The 16230-nt window shown below is 32.3% G+C and overlaps 1 protein-coding gene across 1 annotated transcript; it reads right to left on the minus strand.

The window, feature by feature from the left end:
• Window positions 1–887: 887 nt before the first annotated feature.
• LOC138709500 (cilia- and flagella-associated protein 100-like) lies at window positions 888–15779 on the minus strand. Its single transcript, XM_069840312.1, has 2 exons — window positions 15710–15779; window positions 888–2858 (listed from the first exon to the last, which is right to left on the minus strand). The coding sequence occupies exon 2, from the start codon at window positions 2807–2809 to the stop codon at window positions 1049–1051; it is 1761 nt and encodes a 586-aa protein (XP_069696413.1). The 5' UTR covers window positions 2810–2858; window positions 15710–15779; the 3' UTR covers window positions 888–1048.
• Window positions 15780–16230: the final 451 nt, after the last annotated feature.

The following is a 16230-nucleotide window of genomic DNA, read 5'->3' on the forward strand; positions in this document are numbered from 1 at the left end:
TAAAACGTCTCGCCGCAATGTGAACCAGACGTTACCATATGCTGTTGACGTGAGACAAGATCACCGATGAATGACGTAACATTGGAATTTGCATTGTAAGTGATGTAGATAAGAGAAGAGAAACAAACCGGGTGGTGGGGCATTACAAATGTCACAACAAATACGCTATCACTTATCGGTTCACAGCAGTTCAGTCAGCTACCTACAGTACAGTAGTTATACAGGTACAGTTATCGGAAGTGTTAAGTTGTGTTTTTCAAGATGCCTTATAAATTTTCGACTGCAGCATACGCCGATATTGTGTATGTTTATGGTTTGTGCGATGAAAGTACCTTGCATGCCGTCGCTGAATATGAACGACGCTTTCCGAACAGAAGGGTACCATATCGAAGAGTATTTACTGTCTATGGGGTTGGACGAAAGACTTGGTATAGCAAAGGAATGGGGAAACGAGAGAAGCGCTAATCGACCGTATTTTGGATGCGGCATAAAGACAGCCACGTTCAACTCTCCCGAGCGACCAGCGCGATTCACGCCCGAGCACAACAGTGCATTGAAGCAGAAGGAGGTACCTTTGAAAATGTGACCCCGGCTTCTAGAATATTAGGTATGTATGCATACGTGAATATAAACTTTAAATTTGTCCGTTATCTGTTCTCTAATTACGAGTTAGTACAATGAAATCTCAGAAGTTTTTGTAAAATGAAAGAGCCATATCTCCGTAACCGTTCCAAAACGGACCTATATTCATATGAACTTCTTCACTCAGAATGACTTCAGAATTCACATCCTAAATTTTTTACCTTTCCTCGTGAATCACTCTGTATATGAAAATAATATACGAAAAAAAAATACCCACTTACATACACAATTTTGATATTTTAATTGTTGTAATGTTACATATCCTTAATTTTTTTTTTTGTAATTACTTCTCTAGATATCTAATGGCACAATTTCGAAATCTTACAAAATTCATGAAATGTAAATTCGCAATGTGGATATAATTACCACATAAAGAATGTCTAGGCTTTGCAGTTGTGTCTGCTGTTCAGTAGAACTTCAGGGGGAAATAGTCCTGCACATTATCCACATGGTGACAATAATCGGTGAAGAAGTTCAGGAAATCTTTCTCTTTTTCAGTTAGCGGCTTCTTCGGCTTGGGTTTCTTCTTCTTGACAGGCGGGGGTTCCGATCTGGGCTTCAGCGGCTTCCCACGGCTGTACGCCGGAGGTTCTAGAAGCCTCCTCAGCCTCCACTCCAGCTTCTCCTTGAGTTTCACTTTGGCCTCGGCCTCTTCTGCTTCCTTCATCGCTCGCACCTCCTCCGTGTACGATTCGGTCTCGGCCGCCTTCACGATCTCGTACGGCAGGTGATCGAGTTTGAGCAGCAAAGCCTCCATCTTCAACTCGATCTCGCGCATCATGTCGTACAGGCCCAGTTTGCTGTCGTTGGGCGCTATGCACGACTCGAACACATCCTCGACAAACACGTAGAGTTTCAGCGAGCTGTCCGCCACCACCACTTTTTTGAACCTCCCGTTCAATAATTTCCGTGCCTCTTCTTCCAGAATTAGACCTCTGTTCTCTTCCCACTCAATAGAGGTCTTCAGATCCTTAATCTTGCCGATGATGCGAGCATATTCTGTGTCGAAGTGATGTCGGACCTCCCCTATACCTTGTTGCAATGCAAGAATTCGTTTAGACAGCTGTTCGGAGTGAAGTAAAAAATTCAGATACTGTAGTTCCATCTCTTGGAATACTTTAGTGAGTTCTTTTGGATCTGTAAAATATAGCAAAGGTTCTTCACCCGTAGTTATATCTTCTAGAAATATATCTAGCAACGCGTCTAGTGAAGGTACAGGCCCCGACAAAGGGAGTCTATATCGTTCGAAAATTTCAGACATTACGGATACTAGCGAAGAAGTACTCCCTGGCTTCCTGTGTATGTAATCGTGCTTCTTCCTCCAGTACATCGGACTTATCATGTACAGTAATTTCTGAAACATCTTCCGGTTTCTCCATTTTTCCTCCAAGATATATACCGCGACGTTCACAGGTCCCAGTCTCTTGTTCAGTTCCTTCAACTGGTCACTTTTCTCTATGGATTTATCTAATTCTTCATCTGCTTCCCTGAGAAGCGTCATTGCTCTTTGGTAATCATCTTCCAAACACTCGAAGAAGAAAGTATCGAAATACAACTTTTGTTTCTCGTTCAGTTCCTCCAATTTTCTATCTACTTCAATGTGTTTCTCTTCAATTTGCATTACCTCGTCCATCTGATAACCCGCTTTGAGTCTCATCTTCAGCTTTTGCCTCAAATCTTCTACGTAGTTTCTGATGTCCAATTTCTCTTTTATGGGGCGTCCTTCAACTATCTTGAAGAACGTGGGATCAATTTCCAGAAGACCAGGTTCTTTCGGTTCCTTGACTTCATCATCTGGTATGTACAGCCTCTGCAAGAGATCCGAAGTCTGCCGGGACCTGTAGTTCGGACGTTTGGTGTAGTCGTACGCCGCTTCTTGCTCCCGAAAGCGCTGTCTCCAGACATCGTAAACCACTTTGTAGCTGAACTCCTCCGTGTCAGGCGGACACCAGTAAGGGGTCGGCTCCTCGGCAACATCGCGCATGCTTTTCTTGTCCACACTGGTGCCGGAGGTGAAGTAGTACACAGATCTGTCAGTGTACCGTTTGTTGAAGATGCATTCCAGAAGTGTGGGTCGTTTCACGTTCTGAATCGGTCGGAACTCATTTTTCACTGGCTTCTTTTTCCTCTTCCAAATATCTAAACAAGGCAATGTCTCAGATGCCATTATTCTACTTTTCCAGGGGTTGATTACGAAGTTGAGTGAAGAAAAACACCTATAAACAATAAACATCATACGTGAAGTATTCACACAGTTTACAACTTATTTGTTTAATATATGCATAATGTTTGACTTAGAAAGATTTCAAATTAATTTAGATATTTATGTTAAACCTGATTCCAAAATATTGTCTGCCCCAAACCAGGATGAAAAAGGGCCAAGAAAGAAGGGAATACCAATCTCGTAAGGGAATCTATTTAAGGGGCGTCTGTACTTCCATATCTTACATTTAATTAAAATTTGTTTGAAGAAACGTTTCGATTATCCAACTAAATTAATTTTATTCTGAATTTAATGTATTTAATGTTGAACAAATTTATAAGTATACGCTGTTAAAATTTTATCATAAAAATCGTAATAAGTTTGTATTACAGATACATAATTATGACACAAGACGAAATATTAATTTAACATTAGTAGAACCTAAATGTCTCATATCTGCTGGTCTAAAGCATAGCATTAATTTTGGCCCTCGGTTGTACAATGCTTTAACTAAATTACATCCAGAACTTATAACATGTAACTCACTAACATATAACAAGAAAATTGGAAACGTGTTAATATCTTCAATTTGATTAAATAAATTTATAGCCTATGTGTATGAATTAATCAACCTATAATATATTTGTATTCTATAATTTTGAAATAAATAAATAAATAAATAAATAAATAAATAAATAAATAAATAAATAAATATATATAGTCTTACTTTTCACGTGCGATATTATTCTTCTCTAGTGTTAATATTATATTATATAAATTCCATTGCCGCTGCAATTTTAGTTCCTATTTTATTTTACTTATTTATTTTTATTATTATTATTATTATTATTATTATTATTATTATTATTATTTTTCTATATTTCTCTTATATTAATATTGTATTATATAATTTCTGTAACTGTAATTTTAATTATATTTCCTATTTTATTTTATTTTATATTCTCTTATAGGCCTATTAATATTATATCTGAACTGCGACCGAACACGAGCGCTGCTCATTCGGTCTCAAATTTTGTTAATATTACTGTATCTCCTGTTTTATATTGTTTGTACTATTTTATTTCTATTTCTCTTGTTTGTTTGTAATTATATTCTTTATTCTGTATATATATTAAATTTAAATAAATAAAATAAATTACAATGTTAAATTCCTCAGTTTTGGATACACTTTTCTCAGAAGTTATAAAAGATAGAAATGTTGAAAAAATAGGGCATATGTAACATACCTTTATGTATACAACCGGTTAAATACATTTAAAATTCCATGAGCGGTTGACAAAAAAATCGCTGATAACATTTTTTTTTGCATTAAGAATGACTGCAATTTTTGTTTATTATTGCAGAAGATAGAAATAAACTTAATTTTTTTTAACCTACTGCGGCAATCTTTCAGGGTGGTCCTCTCAAAATCAATACATTTAAGGAAATGTTGAGAAGATTAGACTGAAAATGTAATTGTAGGTGCAGTGTAAATATCTAAGTTGTGTCATATAATTAATTAAGTTGATATGTAATTAATTAAGATGATATGTAATTAATTAAGTTGATATGTAATTAATTAAGATGATATGTAATTTAGTTGGTATGTAAATAAATTAAGGTGATATGTAATTAATTAAGATAATATTTAGTTAAGTTGATTTGTAATTAATTAAGGTGATATGTAATTACTTAAATTGGTAATAGTTGAGTGAAGTAGAAGTACTTATAAGTTAGGTTTACTTTTGCTTATTGTAGGCGTTATTATAGAATAGTTTTTATTTATAGTCCTAGGTTTATTGCATCTATTTATTTATAGTTAGAAGTAAATTTATGTTTATTTTATTTTTTTATTTTTCTTTTATTGCTGTAATTATTGTAGAATTATAATGGTATTATTTTATATTATTGCCACCGGGTGTATACCCAATTGTAGTGTTAATAAATACATACATACACATACATACATACATAAAATGTCATCACATTGATATTGTATATTAATTTCAGCCTTCTGGGTAGTACGATACTTTCTGAGAAAACTGTACCAATGTCACAAAAGTAAAAAAATATAGAAAAATAGTGTCAAAGTTCCCATATCTTGCAATGTTAAGTTTGTCAATTTTGAGTGCACTTTTTCTGAGAAGTGAAAAAAGATACAAATAAAAAAATAGGGCGTATGTTACATACTTTTATGTATACAGCCGGCTAAATAAATTTAAAATTCCACTGAGCAGTTAGCAAGAAAAAATTTTTCATTGATAATATTTTTTGCATTAAGAATTACTAAAATATTTTTGCTGAAGATAGGACTAAAAGCTCACAATTAGAAGAAATAAAATCATATTATCATTTTACACATATTAAACTGCCATAAAACGATAAAAACCAAAATTTCATTTTTTTTTGTCAAAATTCGGTGTACAGACTCCTCTTAAATCTAGTCTAGGCCTAGATGATAGTTGTACCCAAAGAGACATTTGCTTAAGAATCAAGTCAATAACTTTATAGAGCAATAAGCGGAGAAGACGTCATTAGAGCAAAACTTACATTCCATAATCAGCCAGTTGAGGGAAAATATCTTTAATATTATCTTGAATTTAAAATACCTTATAGCAACAATAGATATTTTTATGTTAAAATAAATAAATTTAGTCAAATGTGAGAAATCACCAAGAGAATATTTTAAACGTATTAGTCCTGAAAAAAAAAATTGACATTTTATAAAGCCATACTCTCTCAATATTTTTCTACTGTTTTCAGTGTTGGACCCTAATGAAAAGACACTTGAGATAGGAGAAATGAAAATTCTAAAGTGGGTTGGAGAATCCATGTTATCGGACAAGAAAAAGAAATGAAGATATTCAACAGAAATTAAACGTAAAATATAAAAAAGAAACATCTCATAAAGATATGTTATATCAACATTTTGACGGATGACCAATGATGGAACACTTAAGTGTGCAGTGACGTATTAGCGTGATGGTAGGAAAAGCACCCCTTAAACAGGATCCATCAGAAGAGCTGATATTATAGCCATTCATCCGAAGAAAAGCAAGGCTGTAGTTCTCAGTCCTACAGTTCGTTTCGTAACAACAATTGACCAGGCAAAGGAATTTGATTTGGAAAAGAAAAGTATTTATGAACCATCCGTTACAGTGTACCTCTTAAAAACTGGTTAGTCATGGCACCATTATTTGGTAGTAGGGGTAGTATATCCAAATTTACACGGGGAATTTTAAAACCTTTTGGTATGCAATACCAAATTGTGCAAAAAATTATTACCTGCATTATCAAAGATTCCTTGAACATTTTGAATTATCATCTTTATTTTAAACCCTAATATTTTAATTTGATATACTTTTGTTATATATACAGGGTGTAAACCAATATAAACTGCAAAAAATATACTGGTGATAGAGCATAAATTACTGAAAAAAAGTCTAATACAATTTTCTGTAACTTTTGTGGTTTCTCTAGAAAAAAATGTTATCTGTCAGTTAATGTTTTTGGAAATGATAGTAGACCGTCATTCGGTCTGCCATATATATATATATATATATATATATATATATATATATATATATATATATATTCAAACTGTGGTAATATTCTTGTTTACAAATCAGGGTACTCTGTTAGCTCTATATAGTGGCGGTGTTAGCGTGTGTTGGATGGAAGGTCATTGACAATGACATTTACTCGAACAAATATTAGACTACTACCAATCCTAAAAACATGCTATTTTAGGAATTAAAAACAAATATGGAAGAAAAAATTCACTACACATCATGTTTAGTAGACCGAGATTTAGAGTCTGTATAATTTTGGAGTTTATATTGTTTACACTCTGCATATAATAATAATAATAATAATAATAATAATAATAATAATAATAATAATAATAATATGTAGTATATGTGATTAATGTTTTATGGGCATGTTGTTTTAATAGAAGTTTGCTATCACATTTTCAAAATTTATATATCCTTTATTATTCTTCAGTCACTCAGAAATTTCTGCTTTCTAAAATTCAGGATCCTCGTTGTCTGCCAGTGTTATTTCGTTTATTTGGTCTGATGTTTTTGCAATAAAAATAAAATAAGTATAGCCTATAAGGCCGGACTAATTTATCTCATGAGTCTGGAACAGGTTGTGATGTATTACATCTATCTGCCAGTAGAAATAATTTTGTCAGCTGTTTACCGAAATAACTTAGCATTACTGCTTCCAGCATTCGATGTAATAGCATTTCACATCATTTTACCGTATATATGTTAAATAACAGAAATTCCATTCAAACCTAGCGGTTTTTGTAGTGTTCTATTAGATATAAAGTTTATTTCCTTTAATAAATTCTTAACATGCAATATGTTAAGCAACTATCATTTATGTTTATTTATTACTCTGAATTCCAAGGTTATTCTCATTTCAAGCAGTTAAAAATAGTCTATATCCGTTTAATCTGACTTTACTAATACTGTACAAACTCATTAATCCTGTATGTTTGTACGTAGCCTATTTCAGTTTTGGATGTAGAGAACGCTTATTATTAACACTAGTATTTTTCACTTGAACATGACCGTACACTGTACGTGCGTATCTTTAAATTTAAATTACGTATAACAATTCTGCAGTGCTTGAGAAAAGTGACATAAGTCAGTTTTCACAAACCTTTTTTGATAATTTATTGACAACTTACACTGGTTTATGTCGATTTGATTTTTTTCTGTATGAATTGTTGTAATGGGAGGAATACTTATGTATTTTTTTTTCCAAGCGAACAGATGTTCCATAAGTTGTCAATAAATTATCAAAAAAGGTTTGTGGAAACTGACTTATGTCACTTTTCCCGAGTACTACAGAATTAAATCTGTGAAGTGCCATCTCGCCGAAAGAAATGCTTAATGACAAATATAATAATAATAATAATAATAATAATAATAATAATAATAATAATAATAATAATAATAATAATAATAATAATGTTTTATTTTCGCTGGCAGAGTTAAGGCCATAAGGCCTTCTCTTCCACTCAACCAGCCTTAATCAATACAATACATAAATTTAAATTACAAATATTTTCACTACACTTAAAAGGTTCTCCAGCAATAATCTTCACTACACATTTATTTAAATTTAGATAAATCTATAAGGTAAAGTAGTAACTTAATTTATGAGCTAATTTAATTCAATGAATTATAATTAATTTAATATTTGCGATAGCTAGTAAAATGATGAAAATTAATTTAATATAAGCTTACTAGGACTATGTTACAGGGAGAATATATATATTTCTATTTCTATAATGAGAATATTAATGTAATTGCCATTAGAGGTTTTGTAAATCTATTTAGAGAAATTAAAGATAATAATAATAAGAATGGACAGATGTTAGTTTCATTATAAGTAACAAATATTAATCAGCAATTCATCTGTTAAGTAAGAATTTATGTAATTTTGACCTAAATGAAGCTATTGTCCTACAACCCCTTATATCACTCGGAAGCGAGTTCCAATTTCTAGCAACTGAAACTGTATAGGATGAAGAATATAAAGATGTCTTGTGGTAGGGTATAATGAGTAAATTGTTATAATGAGATCTTGTACTTAGCTGATGATATGCGGATAAATTTTGAAAACGAGAAGCCAAATATATTGGGGTAGCGGTGCGCAGAATTTGAAATAAGAGAACAAGAGAATGCAGGGCTCGTCGATCGCTTAGTCTTAGCCAAGTCAGAGTTTGGAAAGACGGGGAAACATGATCATACTTACGAGTATTACAAATATAACGGACGCACGCATTATGCACACGTTGTAGCCTGTTGCTCAAATTTGCATTTAGGTTACTTAATATAATATCGCAGTAGTCAAAGTGTGGCATCACGAGTGTTTGTACAAGGATTAATTTTAATTTATCAGGAAGAAAGTTCTTCAGTCGCTTTAATGAGTGAATAATGGAAAATATTTTTTTGGAAGTGTGATTCACTTGTTCATCCCATTCCAGGTGACAATCCATATAAATACCAAGGTTCTTCACAGTCGTACTGTATGGAATAGTAGTATTATTTACAATTATCGGTGGCAAATTTTGTTTGTCACACTTCGATCTTTGATGTTCTATTAAGATTGCCTGCGATTTACTTGCATTTAAATTAAGTCCGTGCGTTTTCGACCATATGGATATAGAATTCAAGTCATCATTAACTTTAGTTATGGCGTCATGTGTTTGATGACTTATTATTGGTTAGAAATGTGCTCATATATTTCTTGCACGAAGTAACTAATTCTTACAATTAGTAGGTTATGTATATTGTTTTATATGCATCGTAAGTTGGCATTCCCACATGTAATCTAGTTAATATGGAAACAAAAGAAATCTCAATGCTAAAATGCTCACCAAAAGCATTGGTGCCGTAAGTAAATTCATCACAATACAAACATTTATTTTGAAATATTTATCGTGACACTACAATTTGTACAATTATTAAATGTAATTCCTCGGCACATCCAGTCATCCAAGCCTCTTCTATTTGTACTTCATTGAACATGTTACCTATAACTTCTTAAACAACAATTTTAAAATAAATAAATCGAGTTGCTTACATACCTTTCAAGATATGGCGACACGGATAACAATATTTATTTACAAACATATTGCCATAACAACAATATACGCGATTTATCTTTTAATCTCTATCATATGAATATCCATAAAAGCATGTAATTTTTAGTTAAAATATAATCCAATTCACGTAAATACCCATCGTGCAAAAAAAATAATATGCAATACATATGTGTTAAGTGTAAATTCAGCTTGTTTTGCTATTAGATCTATGCAAAAGATAGTAAATATGAATACCTTAAAAACAATATACTTTGCATACTTCCACTCGGTAATGAGTTTTGGAATAATATTCTGGGGAAATTCCACAGATAGTAACAATATATTTCTATTACAAAAAAGAGTAATTAGAATAATAGTAAGTGCCAAATCTAGGGAATCGTGTAGGGCTATTTAAAAAAAAACTACAAATAATGCCCATGGCTTGTCAGTATATCTTTTCATTAATAATCTTCCTCGTATGTAATCGTGAAAACTTTGTAACTAATTCAACAGTTCATAGTATAAATACACGTCAAAAAATGACTTTCATATTCCATCGGCAAGTCTATCGTGCTATCAAAAAGGAGTGCGTTATATGGCAGTAACAATTTTTAATAGCCTCCCTATCGATATAAAAAATGAAACTCATAACATAAAGTATTTAGGGCCAAATTAAAGAAGTACCTAATTTCTCACGCCTTCTATTCTGTAGGTGAATTCATGACATTCAATAACACTTCATGAAATTGATACTAAAACTTTGTGTTGTACTAGTAGACTATATTGTAAATCTCGTATGTATATGTTTCATCTAGACTGTGACTATAAATTAAGATTTTATAATAGTATTAAGTTTTTAAACTTGTTCCATATTCTAGCTGTAAGCATGTATGAATACCATGGAATGTTAATAAATACAATACAATACAATACAGGAACTCTGCAATTCTCTATTTCCGAGAGTCTGTTATGCACTTAACACATGTATTGTATACTATTTTTTGGCCGATCTTAATAAAAAATAAATTATTATTAATCATTTTTAATTTTAATAGTTTGTTTTTGGACACTAACATTTTCTTGTCTGATCGCCGTCTGTTATTTTTCGATAAGTGTCATTCATTTGTTATGTTTCGTATTTACCGATAGATGTTGTTATTATTCTTCGGCAATTGAGAAAATGTTGTAATAAAATAAATTACAGAAAGCTCAGTTTTGTCTTCAAAGAAGACAACATGTGACACATTAGTTAATTATACATCAATATAAACAAATAGCATATAAAATGTTTGTAGGTGACACATTAATTATACATCAGAGTAAATAAACTGCATATCGGTAAAGGTTAATGCTTGAATATCTATTTTACTCCATGGACTTTTCGCGTTCAGCCACGAACCTACGAGTGGCGCTCAGAGCAAAAACCGGAAGTCGTCAGAAATGGTTTTCATGCTTACGTTTTATCTACATTAATTCCTGTTTTCTTACAAATATCCACTCCAATAAATTAATTTAGAAATAGTACAGGTATAATAAGACATTTAGTTATTTCCTCATAGCATATAGTGGTGCGCGACACTGATAGTTCGTTACTTTTAAGTAAATTAATAAAAGTTGATCTGATTTATTTACTTACGGCACATGTGTTATAAAATTTCTCCCTCCAACCACACCACACACCAACGTTCAGTTTCTTATGTTGGCGACATTGTATATTTAGTTAAATTTGGTGGTAAACGTAACGGCACGGTTGAAAGCGACTGTGGTAATTCTCCAGTTTAGCGTAAGTTTAACTTACAAGGCCTACCAACAACATCGGCCAAAAAAATAATTAATGCATGATACTTTAAATCTAATAAAAATAACATTAGTATCAGTATTAATATAATGATATAATTAGCATAAATTATACTATAATTAAAGTTAATGATGACTTGAATTCAATATCCTATGGTCGAAAACGTACGGACTTAATTTAAATGCAAGTAAGTCGCAGTCAATCTTAATAGAACATCAAAGATCAAAGTGTGACAAACAAAATTTGCCACCGATAATTGTAAATAATATTACTATAACATATATCTCGAATGTGAAGAACCTTGGAATTTATATGGATTGTTACCTGGATTGGAATGAACAAGAGAATCACACTTCTAAAAAAATATTTTCGATAATTCACTCATTAAAGCGACTGAAGCACTTTCTTCCTGATGAACAAAAATTAATCCTTGTATAAACACTTCGACTGCTCCGATATTATATGAAGTAACCGAAATACAAATTTGAGCAGCAGGCTACAACGTGTGCATAATGCGTGCGTCCATTACATTTGCAATATTCGTAAGGATGATCATGTTTCCCCGTCTTTCCAAAATCTATCTCGGCTAAGGCTAGTGATCGACGAGCCCTGCATTCTTTTATTTCAAATTCTGCGCACCGCTACCCCAGTCTATTTAGCTTCTCGTTTTCAAAATTTATCCGCATATCATGTGCTAAGTACTACCAGGTCTCATCATGACAATTTTCTCATTATACCTTACCACGAGATATATTTATATTCTCATCCTATACAGTTGCTAGAAATTGGAACTCGCTTCCAAATGATGTAATGGCAGTTGGACAATAACTTCATTTAGGTCAAAATTACATAAATTCTTGCTTAACAGATTAATTGCTGATTAATATTTGTTACTTATAATGAAACTAACACCTGGCCATTCTTATTATTGCGATTAATTTCTCTAAATAGAATACAAAACCTCTAATGGCAAAATCTCATTACATTAATATTCTCATCATATCAGTATATTGCATTTTAGATTTATATTTTGCTCCCTATAACATAGTTGTAGTAAACTTCTCATCATTTTAACAAACATTTTTAAGACAATAAACGTTTCTATTAGACAATAAACATTTTTAAAGACAATAAACATTTTTAAAAACAGCTTAAAAGATAACCTTCTTAGCAATTCACTCCAATCATACTGTCTTAAACTATCACTGACTACATTGTTACTTCTTCCTTTAGACATCATCCTGATAGCGCTGTATTTTCAAAATTGTCTCATAATAATCTCTTTCTATGATCTAATATTATGTGAAATACATTAAAATTCTATGTATTTTAGCTTAATTCTGCTACACAGTTTGTATTTCATTGTTTAATTAATAGTTCATAGTATGTTGCTGTTTAATTCATAAATAACTCTTGTATACATGTAACTCTCATCTAAATCAAATTGTTGAATTCTTTGAAGTTCATACATATGTATGTATACTTTTTGCTGGTTGAGTGGAAGAGAAGGCGTTACGGCCTTAACTCTGCCAGCTAAAATAAATTATTATTATTATTATTATTATTATTATTATTATTATTATTATTATTATTATTATTTTAACCAACTAGCTATCTCAACTTAATTATAATTATTTGCATATTGCATATAGACTGAATTGAATTAAATTAAGTTATTACTTTTTCTTATAGGTTTTATCTTAATTTAAATAAACATGTAGGCTACTAGTCGTTAAAACTTAACTGAAGAATATTGCTGGAGAATCTTTTGAGTGTATTGTAAATATTCATAATTTAAGTTTGTATGTCACTATTGTATTGATTAAGGCTGGTTGAGTGGAAGAGAAGGGCTTATGGTCTTAACCAGAGGTCTCCAAAACGCGTATAGTCATTCGTGATCCCGATGCTGCCCGCCGAACGCAGTGTGCTGTAAGGCTGTAGAAGTGGGGAGAGACTCGTACCTCAACAGATGGGAGCGGTCAATGAGGGATTGCAGCAACGATCTCCCTTATGTTTACAAAATAATAACATCGAAAGGATAAGAAATATCTTACGTTTGTATATTATTTTGACATACTAGGAAGCTTCTACTTTTGATTGGGGAATATTCAATAATGAAATAATTTATTTCGTATTACATCTAGAAGACATGCTGTATGCACGATTTTACAAATGCTCATTCTGTAAAGGGCTTCATTGATTTTCCAATATTCCAAGCTAGAACATAGCTAGCAAAAAGTTTTTTTGTTTAAGACTGAAGATACGTGTGTGATTTGTGTTTGTATTTTCTTGTTTGAAATTTATCAAAATATTTGTATGTATTTCACCTAAAATGAAACGAAAACTGTAAGTATATCTTGCGAAACTGAGTGTAAACGTACTGTAATATACTTATTATTATGTATGACCAACAGTTATACAGACGTCCCAAAATAAATTATTTTCACGTGTTGAATTTTAACACACTCTTAAGATTTTTCTAACAAAGTAAACATTTCATATTCTTCCCACTAACACGAAAATATATTTCTCTTCCCTTTCATCCATGAATGTACTACGTCCATGATTAGAAGGCATTGTGAAACGGTCGAACACTCCGACCAACAGAATGATAATGGCAGTCCGCCACTGCTCTTCGTTTGTGCATAAACATTGAGTACAGTACAGGTGGGGATGGGTGAGGCGGAGCGCGCTCATTACGTACTGGCTTCAGTTTAATAAAATGGATAGATTAGGAATTAATGGAATTGCTTTAAAATTATTTAAATCTTACTTAAGTAACAGAACTCAAGCAACTAAAATAAATGATCACCTTAGTAAATCACGTAACATTGATATAGGTGTACCTCAGGGGACGATTTTAGGTCCTGTTTTGTTTTTAATATATATCAACGATTTACTTAAAATTGACATTGAGAAATATTCTGGTACTCTGTATTCTTATGCTGATGATACTGTGGTTATATTTAGCGGTTCGAGTTGGAATGAAACTTATCAAAATTCTAACAGTGGTATTAATATTATTAAAGAATGGCTGGATGCTCACTTACTTTCTTTGAACGTTTCTAAAACAAAATTAATACCATTTTCATTAACATCACATGGCCTTGAGCAATTAGAAATAAATAATAATATAAGTATAACTATACATGATTGTAACCTACCTACTTGCTCATGTAACGCTTTGAGTATATCCTCACAAGTTAAATATTTAGGCATTATTATTGACCAACATTTAAAATGGGACAAGCATATCTCCTTTCTGTGTAACAGATTGCGTAAAACAATCCACAAATTTTCCATTCTACGGTCTTATTTACCTGTTTATGTTCTGCGTACTGTGTACTTAGCTCTGTTTCAATCAATAATTCAGTATGGTATTTTAGGTTGGGGAGGAATGGCAAAATCGACTCTCCGTCCTTTAAATCTGCTCCAAAAAAGAATTATCAAAATTTGTCTATATAAACCTTTTGATTACCCAACAAAATTAATTTTTCAGGAATTTGGCGTATCAAATCTAGAACAAATTTATAAACAAAAATTGCTGATTTACTTCCATAAAAACCACAATAAATTTAAATTTGATCCTCATGAATACCAGACGAGACAAAACTACAGTTTCTTTCTAAATACTCCCAAATGCCACACAACTGCTGGATTAAAACATAGCAGAAATTTTGGACCCAAAATATATAATACATTAGAGCTTACCCTGAGCTAAGTACACTTAACACACATAGATTTAAGAAACAAATCAGATTAATTATTTAATTGTTTAAGCTAATTGAGTTAAAAATTGATACTATAATATTCATGTACTTTTGTATTTTCTATTTGTATATAGACCCTATTATTACATGCTGTATGTATTTTACCATTTATTAATGTGATTGTGCTCAATGAACTCTCGTAATTTTGTGATATATTTTGTATAACTGATCTGAACTGCGCCCGAGCACGAGCTTCTGCTCTTTCGGGCTGCAATGCCTAATGTAGCTCAAGTGTATAGTATTAATAAATATTATTATATAATAATAATAATAATAATAATAATAATAATAATAATAATAATAATTAGCACTTTAGACACACTGTAAAAAAAAAAAAAGTTCCGTTCAGGGGCTTACTCGCGAGTACGCTTTTGGAGACGTCTGATCTTAACTCTGCCATCGAAAATTAAACATTCTGTTCTATTCTAGCCGATCTGCTCTGTCACGTGAACTGAGCTCTTACAGCTATCATTCCTACTTTATTGCTAGCTGCTATCCACCTATAGAGGGAAATTTAATAGCCCCACTTCGAAGTTCAGCGAGTTGATGACATCTGTCTTAACACTATAATGCTGACTCTGTGTGTCGGGAATTTCACAATGTCAGGATGAGAAAAATACAAATATGGGTTTAGGTCAAGGTTCCTGAGGGGCTTAGGGGTCAAGAAATAAGAAGAAGAATGTACGTACCATGAATTACCTCACTGTAACTCTGTACTGAAGTTGTGCCTCTGTATTCGTCCACGAGCTGTGCCCCTGCATGAATGGAAATTGTCTTGCGAACGACGCTCCGATCCATAAATGTTTCAACCCCTTGCAGCCGTGCTTGCCCGTACCAGTAACTGAAGCTGGAGAGGAGTTCAATCCATTTCATTGCCTTCACAATAGCGCCAGAGCATGAGCATGCGTCTACTGATGAGGCACGGCGAATGCAAGTACAGGTGGTCCGCCTCCGCCTTATAGCGGCACTAACTCGTGGTCATGAGTCTTGTGCGCCGGTTATCGTTTTTCAACACGTGTGGGTGTGTTCTAATTTACACTACAACCTTTTAATGCCTTATTATTTTCTTGGTAATTACTCTGATTATTTACTTTAAATAAATATTTGGTTTAAAATACAGTGTTAAGTCATCCCTTCTGAAAATTTTTAGCACCAAAAGAAGGATTTTATTAAGATCGTAATTCAATAGTCTATATAGCTAAAGCAACTT

This window comes from Periplaneta americana, chromosome 1, assembly GCF_040183065.1.
Source record: "Periplaneta americana isolate PAMFEO1 chromosome 1, P.americana_PAMFEO1_priV1, whole genome shotgun sequence".
Lineage (NCBI taxonomy): Eukaryota > Metazoa > Arthropoda > Insecta > Blattodea > Blattidae > Periplaneta > Periplaneta americana.

Bases quoted from the DNA above. Each gene is read 5' to 3' on its own strand.
- LOC138709500 (XM_069840312.1), bottom strand. From the start codon at position 2,809: ATGGCATCTGAGACATTGCCTTGTTTAGATATTTGGAAGAGGAAAAAG.